The sequence below is a fragment of the Lonchura striata genome, chromosome 3 (genome assembly GCF_046129695.1).
Source record: "Lonchura striata isolate bLonStr1 chromosome 3, bLonStr1.mat, whole genome shotgun sequence".
Classification (NCBI taxonomy): domain Eukaryota; kingdom Metazoa; phylum Chordata; class Aves; order Passeriformes; family Estrildidae; genus Lonchura; species Lonchura striata.
In genome coordinates, this window is record NC_134605.1 from 25,098,915 (window position 1) to 25,121,394 (window position 22,480).

The 22,480-nt window shown below is 42.0% G+C and overlaps 1 protein-coding gene and 1 long non-coding RNA gene across 10 annotated transcripts in view; one reads left to right on the top strand and one right to left on the bottom strand.

The window, feature by feature from the left end:
• Positions 1 to 2,798: 2,798 nt before the first annotated feature.
• LOC116183373 (uncharacterized) lies at positions 2,799 to 6,393 on the bottom strand. Its single transcript, XR_013339661.1, has 2 exons — positions 6,056 to 6,393; positions 2,799 to 4,225 (listed from the first exon to the last, which is right to left on the bottom strand). It is a non-coding gene; the product is annotated as an uncharacterized LOC116183373 (long non-coding RNA).
• A 518-nt stretch (positions 6,394 to 6,911) lies between these two features.
• USP34 (ubiquitin specific peptidase 34) overlaps positions 6,912 to 22,480 on the top strand; it is a 111,384-nt gene continuing 95,815 nt past the window's right edge. For all 9 annotated transcript variants that reach the window (XM_077781979.1, XM_077781983.1, XM_021527492.3 and 6 more), the window contains exon 1: positions 6,912 to 7,048. In XM_077781979.1, the coding sequence (XP_077638105.1) occupies positions 7,006 to 7,048 (43 nt within the window). In that variant the 5' untranslated portion in view covers positions 6,912 to 7,005. The remainder of the gene's footprint in view (positions 7,049 to 22,480) is intronic.

The window sequence follows — 22,480 nt, forward strand, 5'->3', positions numbered from 1 at the left end:
TTTTTCTTTCTTTGGCTTATTCTTTTATTGGATGAAAATGCTGTGATCATATTTAAGATTTTTATTTGGAGGCATAGGAAAAGTTCCTTAAGGTGTAGATAACTGGTGCTTCTGGCTTGCCTCATCTCAAGGACTTTGGTTGTGCTTGAAGTTACCATGAACTAAGTTGGGTTCCATTTGGAAGTACAGTAGCTGTTTTGACTTACCTCCGTGGATAACTATTCCATACCACGTTACTATAAAATGCCAGGAATGAGGTACTCTTGCTTTTTTTCTCTCTGGACTCTTTGCAATTTCTTTCAAAGAGGTATTGCACTGTATCTTGACTAAACAGTTAATAATAGTCCATGTTAATAACACGTGTAGACAAGATCTACAGTTATTTTTCTACCTGAAGTTTTGTAGTTAAATGACTTTCACAGATATATGAAGCAGTATGAACACTAAGGTTGTGTACAGTCTTGGCTTCCCCATCTCTGTTGTGTCTTGTGTCTGTTCTCTAACAGTCAATGTCAAGCTCTCCCAAAGTTTCTCCATGGACTTGGTGTCGTCTCCAGGCTGTTACTGGGATGAAGTGTAGCCATTGTCAGAGAGCTGCACAGGAGCCAGGCAGGCAAGGGGCTCTTGTGTGCCCCTTGGGGTGCTGTAGTTGTTAGCTTTGTGCTGTGTGTTCCTTTGGTGTAGAAGTGCATGAATTAGTGGTGTTCCTATAGGGTGGAGCTGTGCCCAGGATGTTTCCAGGCTGGACTTTTGGTCTCTCCGTGTCTGAGAGCATCTCCTGTTCCTTTCGCATGCTCAGCCCTGGCAAAGCTCAGCCGCTGCCATGGGAAGGGCCAGGGGCAGTGGCACTGAGCTGGCACTGTTTGGAGACCTCCTCAAGCTCCCATGGCTGAGACTGCATACAGCCTCCCAAAATACTGCCCGAGTTACACTACTTACTCTCCTTAAAGCTCCCAGTTCCAGCTTTTTCATGTCTTCCCATCAGTGTGGAGCCTTCTGCTCCACCCTCAATTCAGTATTGCCTTAATTGGGCACTTTAAAGTGCAGCGTTTGAAGTCCTGTTGAAGGACACATCTGGAAAAGGACATGAAATGGCTTGTGAGCAGGCTGAGTTGCAGCAGCTTACCAAAAGCTGTGCAGAGAAGTAAGAGGTTATTAAAATGGAAATAAACCTGACCAATAGCATGATGGCAGATCACATCCCGTGAGTCACAGAGCTGAATGCTGAATTGGTTCTGACTACATTCGGGACAGTTCTGAACAAAAATACACATATGTATTTAATTAAGCTCCTTCCTTCAAGGTTGGAGTCAGGCTGAGGCTCACATTCTGATTGTTCACTGAAGATTTAAATGTGACCTGAACTCACAAACAACAAACCTAAAATGTATTTTTTATGTTAATTCAAAGAAGAGTTGTTTGGTTATTTTGATACCTTAAGAGTTCTCTAGTAACAACATTCTAATCTTAGGTTTTACTTCCCTTTTAGATCTAAAAATTTAACTGTGGTCTTGTCTTGTTCTCGTAAGATAATTGGTGCCTTTCCCTGATCTCTGCAGCTGTTATAAAAATGCAGCTTCTGTGGAGTTCTGGATACCATTAAAGATTTGACTTGTGTGTGTGCATATTTCTAGTGCAGTTATCCTGAATGTGAAAAAAAAAAAAGACGTGTACATCTAAGAAAGTTCTAGTTCTAATGCACACTGTAAATCAAAATATATGGATAAAAAGCATGAACCATCATATAAACATCTCCATAACTTGTAATTACATGTAAAACAATGTTTTGTGCATATTTCTATACAGATTTAACTAAAAAAAAAAAAAAAGGAAAAACAAAACAGTTCTGTGTACTCCAGGTACATTGATAAATACAAATATTTTGGGGTGTTTTCTGTGTTTACATGGATTGATTGTCAGCTGATTAAGACACCCCAAGTACTTGTTTCAGGCAGCCATGATGTGTTTGCTACTGTAACTGAAGCAGATTATCTTCCAAAGGATTTTAGTTGGTTTTGGTTTTTTTAAACTAGAATAATTTGATGTGTGTTAATCTGATTGGTTTTAGTGAACTATTTTCCAATAAAGCTAATATTTATGCAAAAAAAAAAAGCTTTAGAAATGCTCATCTCTCTAGGAAGCTTTAAGTGTTACTGCTGGTAGTTTTTAGCACTGGAAAAGCAATAAAACTTCAGCTTAAAGGGGAAAAAAAGAAAAAGATTATTAAAATGATGCATTAAAATGCAGAGACTGCCTCAGGTGAGGAATTTGCCTTAGTGCTGTGGTGAGGGACCAGAGTGTCCCAGAGTGCATTTATCACTGGGTAAATGATAATTACTGATCCCAGCCCCCAGGGGTGCTGGAAGGTGTGGCTAAACCTCCTTCTCCCCCTTGCTAGGTTTGTCTCCAGGTGTTATGGAGCAAAACTGGAATGTTTGAGATAGCTCTTTAAAAAACATCACTAAAAGCATAATCCTGTCCACCTGCCCATCAGGAATCCTCCTCTGCACTTTAATCCTCGAGACTGAATTGATGTTTAGGCTTTCAGCTTCAGGACATGCTCACTTCATTGTCCAAGGCTGTCCCTGTCAGCAGGGTTCCCTTGGGAAAAGGCTTGGCCATTCCCATTGAGGGAATAATTTTTTGTATCATTATCCCATGTACAATGCACCTCAACTACCTAAAAGTATCAGATTTAAGACCTACAAACTTTGTGTTTTAAGTCTGTATAGGGGAAAAATGGGATTGATGAAGGAGGAGTTTTTTGGAGGTTAAGAGTATGGAAGAAAATGAGACACTCAGATTTTAATTTTTTATTTACTTCTTGTAAATAAGAATAATCCAGCACTTTTTCCTAGGTGATTTCTTGGGTAATCGATTCCCAGTCTCACATGAGTATTTTTGGGGGGCCTGTTTTTTTGGTTGTGAGCACCTTTGAAATCTTAAATCCTTTTCAATATTCTCAGCTTTTCCTGAGCCTTGAAGTCTGCAATCTTTTGTGGATCTTGTGATTTCAGCAAAGATTATCAGAAGATTGGGCCAATTTAACAACTGGAGTGGGGAGGGGAGTTAAAATTTTCCCTCCTGTGTTGGAGAGCAGGCTCCAGCCCACTTTGTACCCCACTGCTGGTTATTGTAACAGGAACATTGCTAGCCAGGCAAAGTTCTCCAAAGCAACACTGCAAATGTGTGTTTCACCACTAAAAAGTCTGAAAGAGGTCCAAATGTACAAGAGAAGCTGCCTGGACCACTTTGGTAGTGGTTCTGTTTCTGGTGGCAGTCTCTCATACTCAGAAATGCCTTGTCTGTATTACATGATATTTGTGGCCAAATTTTGATTATTCTGTATTATTTGGGGTAAATCAATTTGGATTTGTCTTCTTGGGGTGCTATGACACCAAAGCCTAGTCAGACATATGGACCCTATTAAAAAGTTTAGAATGCTAAAAGAGCAATAAAAGTCAAATGCTGAAACTTAAATGTGGGTAAACTCAAAACTGACTGTTGCTCATGGCTTCCAGTGGTTTCCAGCAGCATTCCAGAAATGATGTTTAACTGGACTCCAGTTAAACTGCTAGCTCAACGTTGGAACGTGAATTTTGAAAATTCATGATCTTGTTCTTAATCCAGTCCCAAACTTGGATAAAAAAAATTAATTTTGCCCAAGTCTTGCATTTATCTAAATTAGAAGAAGTTGTTCTCTAGAAGAACTGTGCTGGCACTTTACCAGAGCAAATATTCCCAGATGAGGACAAGTGCAGCCAGGGGAGGGGGAAGAGGCCTCCTGGGGATAATACAACCTTGGCTGGGATGGCACACAGAGAGAATCAAGGTCAAGAGGAAGAACAAAGCATGCAAGAGCAGGAGGCTGATGATCTCTGTAACCAGGCCACTGACAGGTCTTGTCTTCAGCTTGGAAGCTAACATTTAATTTAATTTAAAAGAATTCAATTTAGTCTCTAGTTTAAAAAAAAAATAGTGTGCAGTAAAAGGAATCAGACTTTCAATATTTCGTTCTGCTCAAAAGCAAGAGTGATTCAAGGTCACCCATGTTCTGCTGTACTTGAGCTTGGCATGTGACACCATGCTCCAGAAGGTCCCTTCTGCCGACTCCGGTGTTTGTGTGGGGCTGCACTCAGATCAGACAGCTGGTTCCTCAGGAAAACCATCTCTGAAAATGTTCTGGCAGTTCACTTTGAGTCTGCTGTAGAAGTTACTGCAGGGCCTGCTTGAGGAAGAAAAAGCAGAGAGAAAAGTGCAAATTCAAATGAGGTGATGCAGATTGTAGAGTGAGGTATTCCACAGTAACTGAAATCATCTTGGACACAGAAGGTTAGGCAGCACAACATCAAGTGAACACTTACATGTGGGTACACAACATAAAATCCTCTGATCTACCTTTAGATGGACATCAAGCTTTGAAATTGGTTCTGTAGAAAAGTGTTCATTAATTCAAGCAGGAGCAGAACATAATTGCAATGTTCTGCACTCCTTTTATTCTTCCATTATGAATTCTCAGGCTAGCTGGAAAAGATGAAGCAACCAGAAAAGGCTTTGCAGGGTCCAGTACATCTGTGTCATTTTAATAACTAAACCAGTTAGCTATTAAATAGTTGTTATTATTATGGAAACTTAGTGATGTAACCGGTTTAAGAGCTAACTAGCTCATGCTGGTCAGATTTCTATCAATAGAAAAGACATAATTTAGAAAAGACACTGTCAAGAATTAAAATAGCTATACATTAAATCTAAGGAGAAAGATGAGTACAAAGATTCAGGGAAGTTTTTAGGTTTTTACTCAGTCTTCAACCTCTCTCTTGCATTACTACCCCTTGTTATTCCCATTTGAAATACATTTGCTTTAACATGTTATGTGGATTAAAGTGAGAGACAGACAAGGAATCTGTGTCTCCTGTAAATTCTCAAGTTAATTTTCTGTATTAGTTTAAAATAGTAAAAGGAAATTTCAGCAGGGAATATTTAGGTATAGCTAGCTTTGTTGATAAGCCTGACTTGGAATGTATTTCAAAATCAAGCAGTGACACGAACTCTGGGTGAAACATCATTCTAGTATATTCCTGACTTGCACTGTAGTTGTTCCCTACCTGTTATTTACAGTTAATTATCTGCTACTTTTGAACAGCAGTGGGATTTTTTATCTTAGTTTTGCTAAGTGATGCCTAGAGGATTGTTTGGAGTTGAGCATTCTGTGGCCTGGAGTGGGAGGCTACATGAACAACCACCACGGTGTTATCAGCCGGGATAAATATGCACATGGAATTAAAAAAAAAAACCAGAACTGCACTGCCACAATGCCAGCAGATTTATTTCTGTGGCAGTGGAAGAAATACGAGACAGATACTGAAAAATTCAAAACAACTTTTTTTTTTTCTCCCAGCCTTCATTTGGTGATTCTATTTGACTTTCTGCTAAACTATATTGCATCTGCATTGCGGCTATTAATAGATTTGCGTTTTTAATCCCGTGTACACGTCGGTAAACTCGAAGCGTTCAGAGTAACACACGGACTCACCACTGGGTGGTACTACAGAAATAAAAAATAGCGCTTCATACTCGGGAAGTGCCTGCTTTGGGGAGAAAAACCAGCCAAGATCAGGATCGTGTGGTCCATATTCCAGATACATGTACCTGGGAGACGGAGCAGGATTGGGAGATGGAAAAAAAAAAAAAAAAAAAGGTTGGGCTATTTTCTAAAAATGGAAAACACATGTTTGCCTGAAAATTTGTCATGCAAGGGTTTGAAACCTCGTTCAAAACGACCCCAAGTCAGAGTGAACTAACCGGTAGTTTAAACAGCATGAATAACGTATCCTTAATTAAAGTTTTTCGTTCATTTTGATTTTGTCTTTTATTTAGAAAAGCTATTTCCAGCCAGTCACAGATGCCATTACAGACTGTATAAAATAAATCACGGTGCAAGAAGGGGGGGGCAAAAAAAAAAAACCCAACCAACCGAAAAAAAAAAACCACCCCCAACAAACCAGGGCGGAAAACTACAGGTAAAAATGAATTAGTTATTAGTAGAAAACGCTACCGTAGCCCTCCAAACGCCCATTCTCGGGGTCCGGGTCGGCGGCGCCCACAGGTGCCCCCGCTCCCGTCAGCCGCGCTGGGCGGGAAGGAGATGGCGGCGGCTCTTCCGTCCCGCGCCCCGACGGCGGAAAACGCCCAGAAACCAGCCAAAAGACCTGGAAACGCGCCTGGAAGCTGGGAGCTTCCTCGCCACAGAGCTCGGCTTAGCGTGCTAAGCGCTCTCTTCAGGCGGGAGGTCCCCCAGGCAGCCCGGCCAGCGCGGCTCCAGGCACCGAGGGAAGGGGCGGGCAGAAGTCGCTCCCCCGCCGCTGTCAGAGCGGCGGCGTGCGCGCGTTCCTGGCGGAGATTCCCGGCCGCGGGAGGTGGGAGAGGGCAGGAAGAGGCGCTTCCCGCCCTTCCCCGGGCGCGCGCCCAACCGCCACCGCCGCCGCCGCCATTTTACACTCCCGCCCCCTTGCCTCCTCCTCCCCGCTCGCCATCCCGCCGCTCGGAACCGCGGTGGGAAGGCGGGGCGAGAGGGAAAAGGGAGGAGGAGGGACTCGGCCACCTTCGCCTCCTCCCGCCTGGTCGGAAACTGCCGAGCGGCGCCCGAGCACCCTGTCCCCCCCTTCGCTCCCGTCGCCTCCTCCTCCTCCTTCCCCCTCAGCAAAATGGCGGCGCGTGGTGTCCCTGGGAGCCAGTGAGTGACTCGGCTTCTCCTCCTCCTCCCCGCCGCTGCCGCCGCCGCCACAGGCTCATTTGCATTGATCAGCCGCCCCGGATCCCAGACCGGCCCCTGCCTCTTCCCCCCCCCCCCCCCCCCCCGCCCTTCCCATTCCTTCCCGCCCCCTCCCTCCCCTCCCCCCCGGTGACCCCCGCCCCGGCCCCCATCAATCATCAATCAGCAGCACCGAGCGGATCAATCAATGGTCGGGAGGAGGCGGCGGCGGCGGCTGCTGCTGTTAATGAACAATGTGTGAGAGCTGCGCCGAGCTGCTGGAGGTGTTAAATGAGAGTAAGTGCGGCCGCCCTCCCCCGCTTCCCTCCCCCCGGGCCGGGACCCCGCGGACCCTCCTCTGCACCGGGTTACAGCCCCGCTTCGCCTCCTTCCTCGCCTCTCCCCGCCCGCCTCGGGCCTGCCGGGCGCGGGGTTCCCTCTCTCCCTTGCCATGGAGGAGCTCCCTCCATGCCCTGCTCGGCGCTTCCTTCCCTCTTCCTTCCCCGCGGCCTGGGGCGGGCCTGCCGCCGCCGTGTCCCCGCTCCATCTCCCCTTTCCCTCGGGATCCGCATCCCCGGCAGCCGCGGCGGGGCCTGGCCGGGCTGAGGAGCTGCCCGGGAGCCGCTCCGGGGCAGCCGGGCCTGGGCTGGGTCCCTTTTAACCGGCAGCAGCAGCAGCGAAGGCGGCTCGGAGCGATCCTGCCTCCCCCTCCCTATGCCTGGCCTCGGTACGCGGTGCAGGTGCTTTTCGGGCACCGATTCTCCCGAAGCTGCGAGGGAAGCGGCGCCTGGAGGAGCCTGGCTCGGTTTGGCGAGGTTGGGAAGCTGCTGCCGGGTGTTTGGCTTCAGGGGTGGTCTCCGGCTCCCTCCCGAAGTTTCCTCTTTACGAGTGTTACCGGCGGGGTCGGAGGGGTGGTACAGCAGGTGTTCCCCCCGCTGCCGGTGGAATCGGCGTCTGGGGCACGAAATTCCCTGTAGGCCTCGTGTATCCCTTGGAACCTGCGCTCCGTGGCAGCCAAGGTACCTTCCCAGCTTCTCAGGAGCTCTGCCTCGCGAACAAAGACGAAAAAAACACCATTTGTACGGATGCTGAGGAATTGAAACAACTTACCAGCTGAAGTTTGTGATTAGAGGGAAGTTTAACTATCTCGGATGTTAAACATGGCATTTTTCCTGGTTACACTGCAAATCCTGTTGCAGCAGTGTGGAGCACAGAATACTGCCTAGGACAGGGTTTGGGTAGAGTTGTCTTCACTCTTCTGAGGCCCACTTCCATGTGCTGTTTGTTCTTCCCTAGGGTCCTGCAGGAGTTGAATGTTGACCTCTTTCTTGCTGGGGAAATAGGGTGTTCAGTGATTCATTTGAGAAGTAAAAATGCAGGTGTAAAAGTAACTTCTAGGAGAGTTCGGAGGCTGGATTAAATCAGATTATGTTGATATTACAGCAAATGGTTATTTAAACCATTCCAAAGGTTTAAAATAAGACTAAATTATCAGTTGTCGATGAGGACAGCTACTTGTTGGAAGGAAAAACTTCCCTTGCTTTGGATGGATTGATAAGTAATCATTGCTTAAACTTGATTTGGGTTGGTATGATCAAATAGAAAAAAAGTTGTAACATTAAATTTTATATTTCAAGGAATCCCTGAAATTCCAGTATGAATTGATTTTTGCAGATGTTTTAAGGTAATTGGGATTGATGAAGACAGATATTTCCCTATAGATAAAGCAATGTCTTCAATCACTTTAACAATTCTGTTTTAATGTAGATATATATATATAAAACTGGAGTATGGATAATGTAATGGTTCTGCATTATATAAGATATAGCTTTGCTATTAAGTAGAAGGAAATATGTCTTTGAAAGTCAAAATTCATTAGGAAAATTCTGCAGTACTGCTGCTATGTAGTTAATTTCAAAAAATGCTGCTTCAGTGACATTAGCTTTGGGCTTCCCTTCAGGGAAGGAAGCCCACTGTAAATCAGCAGAACTATTTGGTGTGTGTGTTTGGATACAAAGACATGTGATGGTGCTCCCTTCTCACTGGATGAGACTGAGTTGTGAGGAAGGGATGGTTTCTTTTATAACTTTCAGTTGAGTCTTTGTGTTCCTTAAGTAATAATGAAAGGTATATAATACAAAAATTATGTCAAGCTTTGGTTTTTAAAACACTGCAACAGAAATGAAAAGTGATAGTAAAGAATGAGGTCATGCCCAAAATGTGTGAGCTACAGGCTGCCAGCAGCTTCCTTTGCTGCCCACGGAGCGTTTGGGATCAGCTCTGCACCTGAACTACCCCAGCAGGGTTTTCAGAAAGGTCCATGAAACAGCATCTTCTTCCTTTTGGAATTTCTTGCTAAACCACACATTTTTACATGGGTACACACTGGCTTTTGTCTTCATTTGCTCTGATGTTTACAAAATATGATTTGGTATCAGTTGCATTGCAGGTGACTTGGAAAGGGGAGTGACAGCAGCTCGCAGCCTGGTGTTTGGGAAGGAGCATGTGGGAAGCTCCTGTTTCCTTCGTAGGAAGTTCCCAGCTGAGGGGTGACAGAAGGGTGAAACTGAACAGCTCTACCATCAAACAGACATATTTTATTAGAAGCATATTAGTCCCACTGCAAACTGCTACAGTATTAACCCACACCCATAACTGCAGAGCTGGGGATTGTGTAGGCCCAGGGTTATGTCCTGAGAAGGCTCTGGGTCCTGTGTCCTAATTTTGTCACAGGTAGTCAGTGGCTGCCTGAGGTGCTGAACTGGACACCTGTGGATTGGTAAGCTTATTTTTTTGGCCAAAAATGTGTAAGTATGCTTGTATGTATTTAACATACATTGCTCTGCTTAAGCATGAGAAGCAGGCAATATTCTGTGGGCAAATCAGCAGTGTTGGGTTTTTTGGTACATGTTTATTTTTCTTCTCTTGCAGCATCTTGATTTTCAGCATTTGATCTGCATGTTCAACCCAGTAAATTTCCTGATCTTGAAGTTGTTTCCTGGGAAGTAGTAATTTTAAGTTATGGTTAGATCCAGGAGCTCAGTAAAATGTACATTCCCCTATGAAATGTCCAGACTTTAGGGGAGTTTTTGCCCTATAAGACAATCTGTTCAATCAGAGAAAACAGTCTTAATTTCTCACTGTAGGTTCCTTAGCATCATTTACATTATCCCAGGCAGGGTTTAATAGGAGTAAAGTCTATAAAGAGTCTGATTTTTCTTTAATTAATCTTCCACAATATAAACATTTTTAGTAGCTTTTAATAGAAGAAAAAAAAAGGGAAGACACAATGGACAGTTTTTTAAGAGAAGGCCACTTATTTACAAAAGGCTTAAGAACAGATTCTCATGGCATTAATTATAGGGGCTCATTTAAATGTGCACAATTTTTACAGCAAAAGTGCATTGAGGACATTCTGTGCTTTTGTGTTAATCTACAGCATTCTGTATCCCAGAATGAACCCTGATACACTTTGCATTCCTTGGTTTCTTTGGATGCCAGGTCTTGTCAGTCTAGAAGGGTTTATATTGAGTTTCATTTATTCTTGAGTAGTATTTACATTTCTGTGCTGTCCAGAGGCCCTGATCAGGACAGCTCTGTTTTGCTAGACACTGCAGGGATACCCAGATAATCTTAACCCTAAAGTGAGCCAGAAAACAAGTAAATGGAACACCAGAGGTGGGTTTGGCTGTCTCAGGTCTCTTAGAGGAGTTCTGCAGGGTGCTGTGTCCCACCCGGGGCCGCAGGCATGGTTTGAGCTCCTGTAGATCTTCGCCATCTCCGTGGAAGCTTCACACCCAAGTGTTGAGGATGTGGTGCTCGGTGCTGAGTGTTTGTTGAGTGCAAGGCTTTCCTGGGAGTACCTCTTCTTAGCTGGAAGTGCCAGTCTGGTTCTCAGACCAGTCCTGAGTCAGCATCCCTGCAGTCCTGGCCGTGGTGTGTCCCAGAGTGCCCAGCTCAGCTGTGTTGCTATGAGGCTTCCCTTTGGGACTTGAGTTGATCTTGATGTATGTTGACTTAAAACCCCATAGATTATTTTGGTTTAGGTTTTGTTTGTTCTTCTGGTTTGGTTTGGGTTTTATAAAAGTAAGAAACAAAGATTACAACATGGAAAAATAGGTTTTATTATGTAGTGGCAGCTGTGGTTTTAGGTTACCTTGGTAGGCCTCGGTTATTCCCAGTTCTTGGTTTCTGGGAACAAAGTTTGTTTTCCCAGCATTCTGCTTCACTTTTTTCAATTAATACCCCTTTAGCCCTTTTTTTTTTTCCTAGTCAGCTCTGAAATCTTATAAAATCATTTCACACTGATGATTAGAGCCTTCGAGATGTTATTCTACTACAACAGCTTGCAGGCTATTATTCTCCTTATGTTTTCACTTTAGTAAACCAGAAAAATAAAACCCCCAAGGACCAAAACAAACTCCCCCAGTTTACTGAAGTATAGAGATTAATGTGGACTCGCACTGTTGTTTTTCTCTCTGTTATGACTGTCTTCAGACCTGCTCCCATAGTGATCAGGTCCATAAAACACAAGTGCTGGACTGCTTGACTGTTCGTGTTGTTTCAGGATAGCCCTGAATTTGGATGCTGGAGATTCTTGGCTTGACTTGGTGTCATGTTGGTCTGGCATGTAGGTTGTACAATGAGTAGTCTTGGAGGTTGGATTGAGGGTATATTTACCTTGAGGTAGGTGAAAAATTGTGTTCCAAAACATTCAGTTTGCTCTTTGGGATCTGGAGAGGATCAATATTTTATACTGTGAGAATTCAGATATTGAGGATGTGTTATAAAATTATTACAACTATTGCATCATTAACATCACTTGATCTTCAAGAGCTGCTCTCACTTGTTCAGTGGTTACCTGTAAATTTCAGGATTAATTTTTCTGTTTTGTGCAGATCTAAGGTTTCATTTGGCTCTTTGATGATTCCTTTTGTGCAAAACTGTAGAAGTTCTCTCTCTTGCATGGCTTTTTTTCTTGCTTCATTTTTTTGCCTTTTTTAAAAGATTCATCCTTTTTTCTCCTTAAGTGATATTTCCATGTTCAGAATCTCTGCAGAGATGCTATGGATGATTTATTGGGGTAACCACCCAACCTTTTGGATCTTTACTGTCTCCTGTTGAAGAAAAGAAAGTCACTTATTTATAACACTGAAATTCAGTATTATTTTTGTGTTTACTTTAATCTTTGACCCTTTTTAAGGCAATGAGCAACCAGGCCTAAAGGAAAATGAAAATAACCTTTTCTTTATAGCAGAATTGCAAAATTATAGTTATGGACTGTGAAGTGCTGCTCCAAATGAACTGGAGTAAACAGGGAAAAAATGGAAGGAGAAACTTGTATCCTCACTAATTGTGAACTTTCTAAAGTGAAGGGGAAGGTGACACTAAGACAAAGTTGGTTTGTTTGTAATGGAAGGAAAAACTGTGACTTTAATAGTTAACAGGCCTCTATTTTTGGAAAGATATGTCAGCTTTTGTTCTGTACAATTATTTTGGTTCGTGCTATTTGATGTGATCAGGAATGATTTTGTCCTGAGACTTTTCCTGTTCAGGCTGCTGCTGAACTGGTTCCTTCTCATAGCTCAGGCCACTTGATCAGTGGTGCTGAAGATGAGTTACATAAATCCCGTTCTGCTGAGTTTTGTTGTGAGTTACAGACCACTGAGATGTATTTACTGACATGCTTCTCTTTGTATACAGGAAAATCTTCTGTTGGATAAGTACTTGGAGTAATATCCTTAAAGCCACAAGGTTCTAGCATTGTAGAGTAGTCAGGAGATAAGTTCAAGGAAAATGAAGAAAGCAAGAAAGGAAAAGAAAAGCATCCCTTGCTTCATGTCCAAAAGATAATTGATCAGTGTAGAACTTGAAGTCATCATGTTTCCCATATAGGAAGTCTTCCTGTTTGATCATTCTTTTGGTGTGTTTGTTGCTGTATTGTTTTCCTTCCCTAAGGGTAGTTTTCAAGTCACCCAAGTCCCAAGCAATTCCTGAGCCAAATCCAAGACAATGTGCTTTAGGCCCTACATTGTTGGTGTTGGTTCTTCTGCCATAGCAGCTCTTGGAGCTGTCCTTGGATGCAGAGGTGGTGCAGAGTGTTGCAGGCACAGCAGATGCTCAGGCTCTGTCACTCTAGGGTTCAGGAGCTTGGGGAGCAGACCTGGCACCATTTCCCTTGGCCTGCCTTGAAGGTGATGCCTTGGCTTTGGGAGATTAGTTTTGTTTGCCAGGAGACACTTCAGGGCATTATGAGTTTCAACCATTCCTTTAATTCATAGAATTCCTTTTTGCTTCTTTTTCTTCCATGTTATTGCTAATACAGACTTTCTATGTTAGTGGTTTTAATTCCTTGCTTACTGGATTTCTCCATGTCACTGCAGTTTGCTTCTGTCTTTCTGTGTTCAACTAGCATTGAGTCAGAAAAGCAAATCCTGGAATAGTGTTGTGTGTCCAAGTGATGAGCAGGCTGTGATTTGGCATTTTAGTGATTGGGAGGGAAGATCAACGTTTACTTCTTGGTTCCTTTTATTTAATCTGTTTTCTTCTCTGAGTTTTTTTCAGGTAGCTAATAGGGATTTCTGGAGCCCAAGCTACACCTTTGTAGTTGTCTAGATGCTGAGACAATGTCAAAAATACTCTTACCATCCTCAGGAACAAGTGGTTCTGCTGATTACTCACTCCTGCTTGTTATCAGCATCCTACAGTTAAACAGAGTTGTGGCCATTTAATTTCTGTAGTTTAAGCTTATATTGAGGTTATTTCTTCTTTCATTTTGTGCAGCAAATTGGCAATTGAAAACGTGAAGAGGTGAGAAGCCATTCTTTCCACTTTGTTCCTTTCCTTGTATGGGAATTGATTTGCAATCTGAATGCTAAACACAGACATGCAACTGTGAGGATTTCTGTGATGTTCTTAACACAGTAAAAATATCCAGCTTGTTGTAGATTTACAGAGTTTTATTTCTGGAGTTGTTCAGATCTAGCATGTCTGGTGGATGGTGAGCTTAGAACTGCTCATGAGATTTAGTGCTGAAACAACTGGTGGAAGAAGTTGAAACTTGTCAGAAAAAGTCCTTGTGGAAAATGCACCTCTGGGAGTTGACCGTTCTTCAGCTAATTTGTAGAAGGGCTGTGAATAAGACTTGAGAAACCTGTGCCAATTGAGACTCATTTCTAGATCAGCATCCCTGCAGATCATTGGTTTCCATCAAGGAGGTAAGGGGCAAAACATTTTTTGCCTTTTTCCACACATTGAAGAAGCCTCCAGTTCATTGCACTGACTTCCACTTGAGAGTTTTTAATCTGTGTAATTGTGAATAGAAACATGCTTTATGCTGTGTTCAACACTCATTGTCTTTATATTTGTGTTGTGCTGCTTGGCTCATTTTGGGGGGATTTGATTATCTTTAGCAAGAGTTATTTTCATCTTCAGCAAGTGATCAGTTGCCTATTTATTATGCTGTGATACGTAATTATTGAATTCTTAATTTAAAAAAACATGGTTTTCACCAGCAGTGAAATTACTTTTAAGTGGGTGTGAACTTGAAAACCTGGTATTTTTCAGAATAATTTTCTGCCTTTAGTCTCTATTCTTTGCAGATCTCCTCATCAAATTTTGTTCTAAACTCTGTGGGCATCAACAGAACTGACAGTGCTTTCACATCTGTGCTCTGTTTGGAGAAGCTGTGAACATTGCTGAAAATGGACAGTGAGGTGTTTTCTAGGGAGTGCAGCTCCAGAAAAGCTTTAGAGGGGCAAGAATATCCATATCTACTGAGGAATTTGGGAAATGGGCTGTCTGTGGAAGGCTTGTGGAGCACAGCTTACCCACCCTTGTCAGGCACCTGTGTTCTGACAGGAGGTGTGGTGGGATTCCACTCTGGGTTTGCAGGCAGCAGCTGATATGAGAAACTGAAAACTTTATTCTTATTTCTTGGAGCTGTTTTGGGATAACAATGGGGAGTGTGAGCTCAAAAGTTTGATAAAAGTAAGTTCTCCTGCTTAGTTGAAGGATGGTCAGTGCAGTAAATCCTTTCTGTATTGTCTGGTCTCTTGAGTTTTTTCAGAGTTAACAGCAAACTGTTGCTGGTTTATTTTGGGTTAAACATTTTCCCTCTGAGCTACCTTTTTTCCTTTATATTTGAAATGAAACTTGTGCCAGAGTATTTCAAGTCCTAAGTGTCAGTGCTTGATCTGTGATACTTAAGAGTAGATGCAGTCTGATTAAGCTGATCAGAAATTGAAATCAGTGTCCATCAGTGTCTTGGAAACTCGGTGGGTCTGAAAAACAGTGCCAGTTTGAGTCTTTCCAGAGTGACTTATCTTTGAACTCTGTGTAGCCATAGCTATGCTTGCTGATATGAGAACTGTAAAAATATTTGTTTATATCAAAATGGCATCTGTAAATACATTTTCTGGTCATGGGGGATGCTCATCATGAAACTTAACTGCTCTCTTGGATAAGCTTGTATGGACCCTGTGCATTGCTTTCAGCCATCTTTTATTTCTCTTACTTCTTTCAACCTATCATATTTTAAAAAATATATAATTGTTTTAGCCAACAAATTACCTAATACACCATGTGTTTGAGAGAATTACTTTTGAGAGAATTACTAACTACTGATTATCTGGCACAAAGGAATGCAAAATTTGAGTGTATATCTGAAAGTCAAGTGAGACAGTGACTTCATTGCTAGCCTGTCCTTTCTCTGAATTTTATTGTCCTTTCTGAATGAGTGGAGCTTGCACCTGTGCTCATGGAAACAAATAAGCCTTGGATTGCAAATGCTGAGCAAGCTCTTCCTGGGCTTTCAATGAACTGCCCAAAGCTCCATTGAGGATAATGACCCAATGTCCATTTACCTCTCATCTCCTTGTTTAAGCAGGCTTAAATATACTCTGTAAGAAATTAATTAATCATATTTGCCTCTCACAGATTTTGTCCCAGAAACCTGGAGCACAGTCATTACATGCTTTTATTGTAAATCTACTGGTAATTTGTTGCTTCTTACGGGCCAGGGTGGCTCAGTTGTGGGCCTTTTCTTTCTGGTTGTGGGGGAAAGCTGCTGTTGTTGTCTGAAACTGATTCACAGTGTGCCAAGTAGTACAGCTGAACTAATTTGCAAAGTTCTCTCTTGAAAATAGAATGCTTCCGAAGTAGGTATTTTAGTTTTTTTGTTCCTTGCTACTTTTAATTAAAACTGATAGAAAACCTCTTTAGTTTTTGGAACTTTGTTCATGCAATTAAATCTTAGTTCTACTTAAAAAGTAGTCTGATAGACTAAGTAAAGTGTCTTCACCTTAAAGTAGTATTTTAAAAGAAGTTCAGAGCTGGACTATTAGAGGAAATTATTCAAACCCAGAGTCATTCAAGTATTGATACATTATGTTACTGAAAGGAAAGAATGCAAGTACTCTCTTGTAAACTGAAGGCGAGCAATCCTTTTTCTGAGCAGTAGTTTTTGCATTGACACTGTCAGCCCTAGCTCTGAAATTTACCTTGGGATAATTAGTGATATGCTGGGAAATGCTTGAATTATGCAGTGCTTGTCCAATCCTGCATTGATTCCTTAAGAAACTTACAGTGACTGTTGTCAAAATATTAGGATGGGCAGCCTGACTTTCCACATCTAGTATGTGTTTTGATGATGTCAGGCAGACTTGATTGCGGAAATACTGCCTAAATTGAGCTGGGTTTTTTTGCTTGTTTTGTTTTGTTGGGGTTTTTCTTAATTGAAAAAGGAACTATGACAACTTCAATACAATGAAAAAAACACAGCCCTCCCAGGATTGTAACATCTTGTCTTGGAGTCAAAAGCAATTCACAATACTGAGTTAAAATAGGACTCTGAAATTGACTGCTACTTTTTCTGGGGGTTTTTTTTTGGTTTTTTTTTAAACTCCAGTGAGTGGTACAGATGCTTTGAAATTGCTTTGTGGGTTTTTTTTTCCTTAGTGGTACGTAACTTGCATTTCCCTGGAGAGGGAGGACTGCAATATCTTGGCTGCTGAGATTCCCAAGATAAGAGAAGCATTAGGAAGTGCAGTGCAGAGATCCCACAGATCCTTCTGTCTGACATGAATGACATGGAGCCAGTGCTGATGAATGCTGCCGGACCCAGTCTCAGCCCTGCTGTGCTGCCAGGCTTCCATGGAAATGCAGCAGCCTGGACGTCCCACTGGCCAGGAGCAGCTTTTTGCATTCCTGCTGTGCTGTGCTGGGGCCAGAAAGCCCTCTTAGAAGATGGGGGTGTATAAAGGACAATGTGGAGACTCTTGGTCAATCTTTTTGGGCCAGCAGAGCCAGAGCAAGATGCAGTTTGGCCGGGTGAATTCCATTCCCAGACAGATATCCCACAAGCTGGTCTTACCCATATCCTACTGGTGTTTGATCAAAAAGTCCATATGTGCATTACACAGTGTTTAACTGATGGAAGCTCATTCTGCTCCTTGAACCTGTGATGGGAGTCTCTTACTTCTCTGTATCCCTGCTACTCAATGCTGCATGGGATACTGCTTCTTCCTCAGTCATTAGCATAACCCAACCTGAATTATGTATTTTACATTCCCATCTTATCCTGGCCAGATTGCCACTGTTAGGCATCTGTGGATTCAGTATTGGTGATCTTTGAGCTGTGGCTCACTGAGTGGCAAAAGTGAGTTTACATGGTGTAGTAACTTAGGCTTGGTTTTGTGTGCAAGGTGCAGTGCTGCTGCTAGACCTGGCCTGGTTCGTGTTGCAGCACAGATTGTTCTACATTTGAGATGCTGTATCTAAGAGTTTTTTAGATTGTGGTTCACTAGGATAGTTCTGGGTAGAATTAGCTCCATTGTGCTGGGTAGATCTGAGTATTGTCTGATAATTGGTATTTGACTGCATTTAAAACAATGTGGAACTGTTCCTTGAAGCAGTGTCTGTGGCAAGTTCTCTTTGAGAAGGTGGAAATTTTAAGATGCTTTCAAGAAGTACTTTTTTGTTTTTGTTTAGGTGGCCATCTGCAGCCATTCTAAAGGGGGCATTTTAACCCAAAGCAAACATGGCCTAGCATGATGAAAACTTCAGGGTGGCATCACTCTTGCAAGGTGCCAATTCTTAAATGGCATACAGCTGCCCAGCGAGCTGCTGCTGTTTGGCTCCAGAGTGCATTAACTTCTTAAGATTAAAGGAGAACAGGTGTTTGCTGGAGAAGATAGAGAGGTGGAATGGGAAGGAAAATGTAGAGATAGAAAGAGGGAACTTGCTGGTGTTTGCAGAGAAACAGAAGATAAAGGCAGCAGTTACCTGAGGTCAGCTGATTTGCCCTGTTCTGGTGAAGTTGTATCTTAGAAGTGCTGTCTGGTTGATGAACATACCAAGGCCGATCCTGCTCTTTGTGTATAACTGTACTGTGCACTGGAATACTGAATTAAAACTCCTCAGGTCCTTCTGATCTCAGGGTGTGAGGAATTACTCAGGTGCTGAATAACTAGCAATGATGTTGGGACAACAGCTGAAACTGTTTTTTCCTTGCTCCTTTGAATAGCTCCTGTATTTCTGTTCCTAAGAACATAGTATTGCTTAGACTTGCAAGCCTTTGCCAGTTTTGTTGAAATTGCCTTTGTTCAAAAGTTTGTCTGACATTATCACATTTTGTTTTTTTCTAGGGAAATGGGACTTTTAAAGTTGCTAATTCCCGTCTTTAAGCCATTATGTTGACTTCAAAATATTTGTGTTTTAATATTTGTATACTTTATAATAAAAAAGATGTAGACTTAAAATGAATTGAACTGTGTTACGGGGTGGAGATGGTTGTAGGTATCTGTAATGCTCTGGTGCTGTGATGAGTGTGATCATCAAGGTAGCATTAAAGGCACTCAAGCACATTAACTAGGCCATTATTACAGAATTTTATTGTGGTAGAGTTTGGGGTTACATATCTGATTGTTCCTGGCATTTGAACACATGTTTCTAATACTGAGGAATTAACTTTTTTTGCTTTCTAGTACATTCTGCAGTTGTGTTTCTCTTTGACTGTGTGTATACAGTCAGTATTCTGGGATGCTTTTTGTTACAGAGACTGAGACTTAGAAAGAAGACTTTATCCTCACTGAAATGCTGTAGGGAAGTTTGGCCAGTTGAACTTGATGCTGACACTGTCCTATTAAGTACTTGTCAAGGATGGCTCCATAAAGGTTGGGAAGAACTCTGGAGAATCGATTTAAGGCAGTCATGAATTCTTTATAATAAAAAAAGTAATTATAGTAGGTTAAAGTAGAAAGCCACAGAGTTCAGCATCTCCCATTCCCTATCATCTTACATGCTGTTGATCCCAAGCAAAAGAAATCTCCTGTTAATCACTGAAAACATCTCAATGTATTAAAAAAATGTGCTGGGTCTCTGTGTGAGCAATGGTACTCACACAAAAAATTACACATTTATATATGTGTGTGTATATATATATATACATATATATATATATATATATATATACACACACACATATATACATAGAGATTTCTTTCAAGATTAGTAGTATTGTTCCTAATGCTGTTTTGTTTAGTGTATGGCTCATTTCCTCTGTTTATTCTGTATCAGTGAGCAATTTCTGATACTAATGTTCATTCTCTAAGTGATCTGGTCTTTCCCATGAGAAGCTGATTCCAGATGAGGCTTGGAGGAGGGAGCAAAATCCATATGCAAGTGGACCTCATCACAGTTTGGACTATGGAAAAATTAGAGTTACAGGTGTTAAATAAGTGTTGAATTATTTACTTTTGACTCTGTTATGTTGCTGAAAGTAGAGAAAGTATGCTTTACAAAATGATTATTTGTGCTTATCATTTGATTTTGTACTTGTTATGATAAGTGACCTTTGGATACAAGATATTCCCTGCAAGTCCAGCATGATGGTTTCCTTGAGGTCTAATTACAGTGTGTTCCTCTAGCTCCCAAGTTCTTGCTAAAAATGCACTTAGGAGCTTAGCTTCCTTTGGCCACAGTTGTATTTTGAAATTGTATTGCCTGGTTCTTTGCAGTTGATTCGTATTTTTCTCATCTTCTGTTGTGTTTTTGGTTTAGTCAATTTATTTATAGGGGTTTTTCTGAGTTGAGGAGCTTGTGTTGTTTCTAGTATTGTAGCACACTTTTAGCAAATCGCCCTTCTGTGAGAGATTGGGTAAATCACCCAAGTTCTCATTTAGAGCTAGCCAAGTAAAACAGGAGACTGGGGAAACAGCAAGGTAATTTTTTTTTTTTAATGAAATGTTTTAAATTTTTGCTTTGACCATGGTGTGGTTTGGCTTCTCATCAGCTACTTGAATAAACAATTACAGTTCAAGTCAGTCTGACTTTTTTTTTTTTTTTTTTTTTTTTTTTTTTTTTTTTTTACAATATCTGAAAACTTATGCATTAGAAGATGTTAAGTCCGGTTAATTCTGAGCTAAGCTTTTTGTTCTATGGTTTTATTGTGATAAAAAAATCTCTAAACCATCTTGTGACTACTCAGCGAGATGAGCCCTTGCAAGTATGTGGGAAGACCCCATTTCCTGCACTATGTTGATAGAATATTATTTTGCCGGAATTTACCTGCATCCTAGTTTTCCTTCTTTCTGCTGGTTAGTTCTGTGTGTTTAAAGCCTTCAATGTTCTGTTTTTCTGAGACTCTAATAGCAACCACATCTTTGCCCACAGATGAGCAATGTTGGGGTGAAGTTGCTCCAGGTGGGGCAGGGCAGTTTTACAACTCTGGTTCCCTCAAAGGTGTTTACTTCCCCCAGCTTCACATTCCTCATACTTCCCTTCCCAGCTTCCCCTGCTCACAAGATGCCAGCCTGAGTATTCCATGGCTTACAAAGCCAACAGGAATGTGGGTAATTTTCAGCTGGGTTGGCCAGTTGGGTTTGTGCAGTTCTCAGGGGTTCCTGCGGGAATGCTGATGCTGTTTGAAATGCCGTTGTAGTGTGGGCTTGGACCGGGATACATTGGTTGTGAAATTGGATCTAGTGCAGGGGGAGGTGTTTGTGTGCATGGAACCTAAGAGGGAAAAGGAAGGACTGGAGGGTGGAAAGGTCTAAAAGACTAACAGAAGAAAGAGCTGGCAGAGTAAATTTTTAAGGAGAAGAAAAGTGAGCTCAGAGGTAGGGAAGGAGAGCATCTCTAACATTGCTGCTCTGTGAGTACCTGGAGGAAGAAGCAGCCACTGCAGACATGAAGGAGCTGGAGCCTAGGATCAGAGTGCCACTGCTGAGACACAAACTTGGAGATCCTGGAATGCCTGTCTGGAAAGCTCTGGAGCACATATCATCAGTTCTTATTCATGAGAGGTCTCTGGCTGCCACTTTAAGGTTCAGCAGCTCTTAAAGGACACAAGGATAACTTAGTGCATTCTGTGGGAATCACTGTCTTAGGTGTGAAACCAGTTCACCAAATCAGTTTGCAGGAAGGAGGCTTGGTGCAGTACTTGTTTTTGGAAAAGTTTGACATGATTGGTACTGTTGGATTTTAAACAGTGAAAGTGTGAGAAAGTGGGGAGGCAGCAGATTGAGGAGTTTCTGAGGCATGGCAGGCTGCTGGAAGTATGGGAGAGAGTAAAGGACAGGCTTTATTCTGAAGTGAATGAGTCTGATTTAACTACTGGCTCCTTCAAGGTAGAAGAGAACTGATTTAAAAGGAGAAGCAGACATCATTTGGAAGGGAAATCATGCAGCAACGAAATTCTTACAGAACTGACAGAAATCAGAAAATGCCTAGGAATGACAATGAGTGTGTTTGCGTGTATTGCTTTTCCATCTTTACTTTTCTTAAGTAAAAAAAAAAATCTTTCTTTTAAATGCTTCAGAACCAATTGTATCTGTACTTGGAGCTGCATGTGCCCCTAAACAGAGGTGTTGCAAATCAAGAGTATCCACAGAGCTGATACTCAGAGGAACATAAGGGCCTAAGATTGAAATTGGTTGTGAGGATGCAAATTAACTGAACAAGATAATTTCTGCTAAGGAGCAAAAGACAACTCAAGCTGAAGTCCAGGAAGAGAAGCCCTGCTACATATGTCACTGCCCCTTTTGGTAGTGGCGCAGACTTAGCTAAGTTCCATAGAAAACTGCAGCCTCAGTGTGCTGCTTCCTGTATTTTCAGGAATAAACTCAATTATATTTCTAGGTACAGAAACCCAAAGGGAAATCATGTCTGTAACCACTGTATTAATTAGCAGTGATTAATAAATAAGACCAATAGAAGTTGGGCAGTGTGTGAGATGTAGAATGCATAAACAGGAAAATAACAGGTTCTCCAACTTGTGCAAATACCTGCCTATTTTTGACATTAGTTTGGCATTAGTTTCAGTATTTCCATAACTTCTCTATTCTGTTTTCTTTACATGGCATTTGTATCTTTTAAAGAGCCAGTTTGGTTAACTTTCAGTTCTTTGTAATCTCAAAGAGGGAAATTTAGGAGTGATTCAAACTTCTGCAATGAAAAGGCTGCTCAGTGAGTTGGACTTACCATCCTGCTTGTTAAAGCAGGGTCAGTTGGAGGGGTGAGGAAAGTGTTAGAAATGTATGTGTAAGATTCTGCAAGATAAAATCAGCTTTGTTGCTACTAAATTTTCAACAATTTCTTGCTGTCAAGTTTGAAGGAATTAATTAGTGTTAATTGTTAGTGAAACAAGGCTCACAAAATAGGGAAAACAGAGGTTTTATTAACCTTTGATGCTGGGCAGGGTTTCTTTGGTTTTTTTGTTGTTGTGTTTGG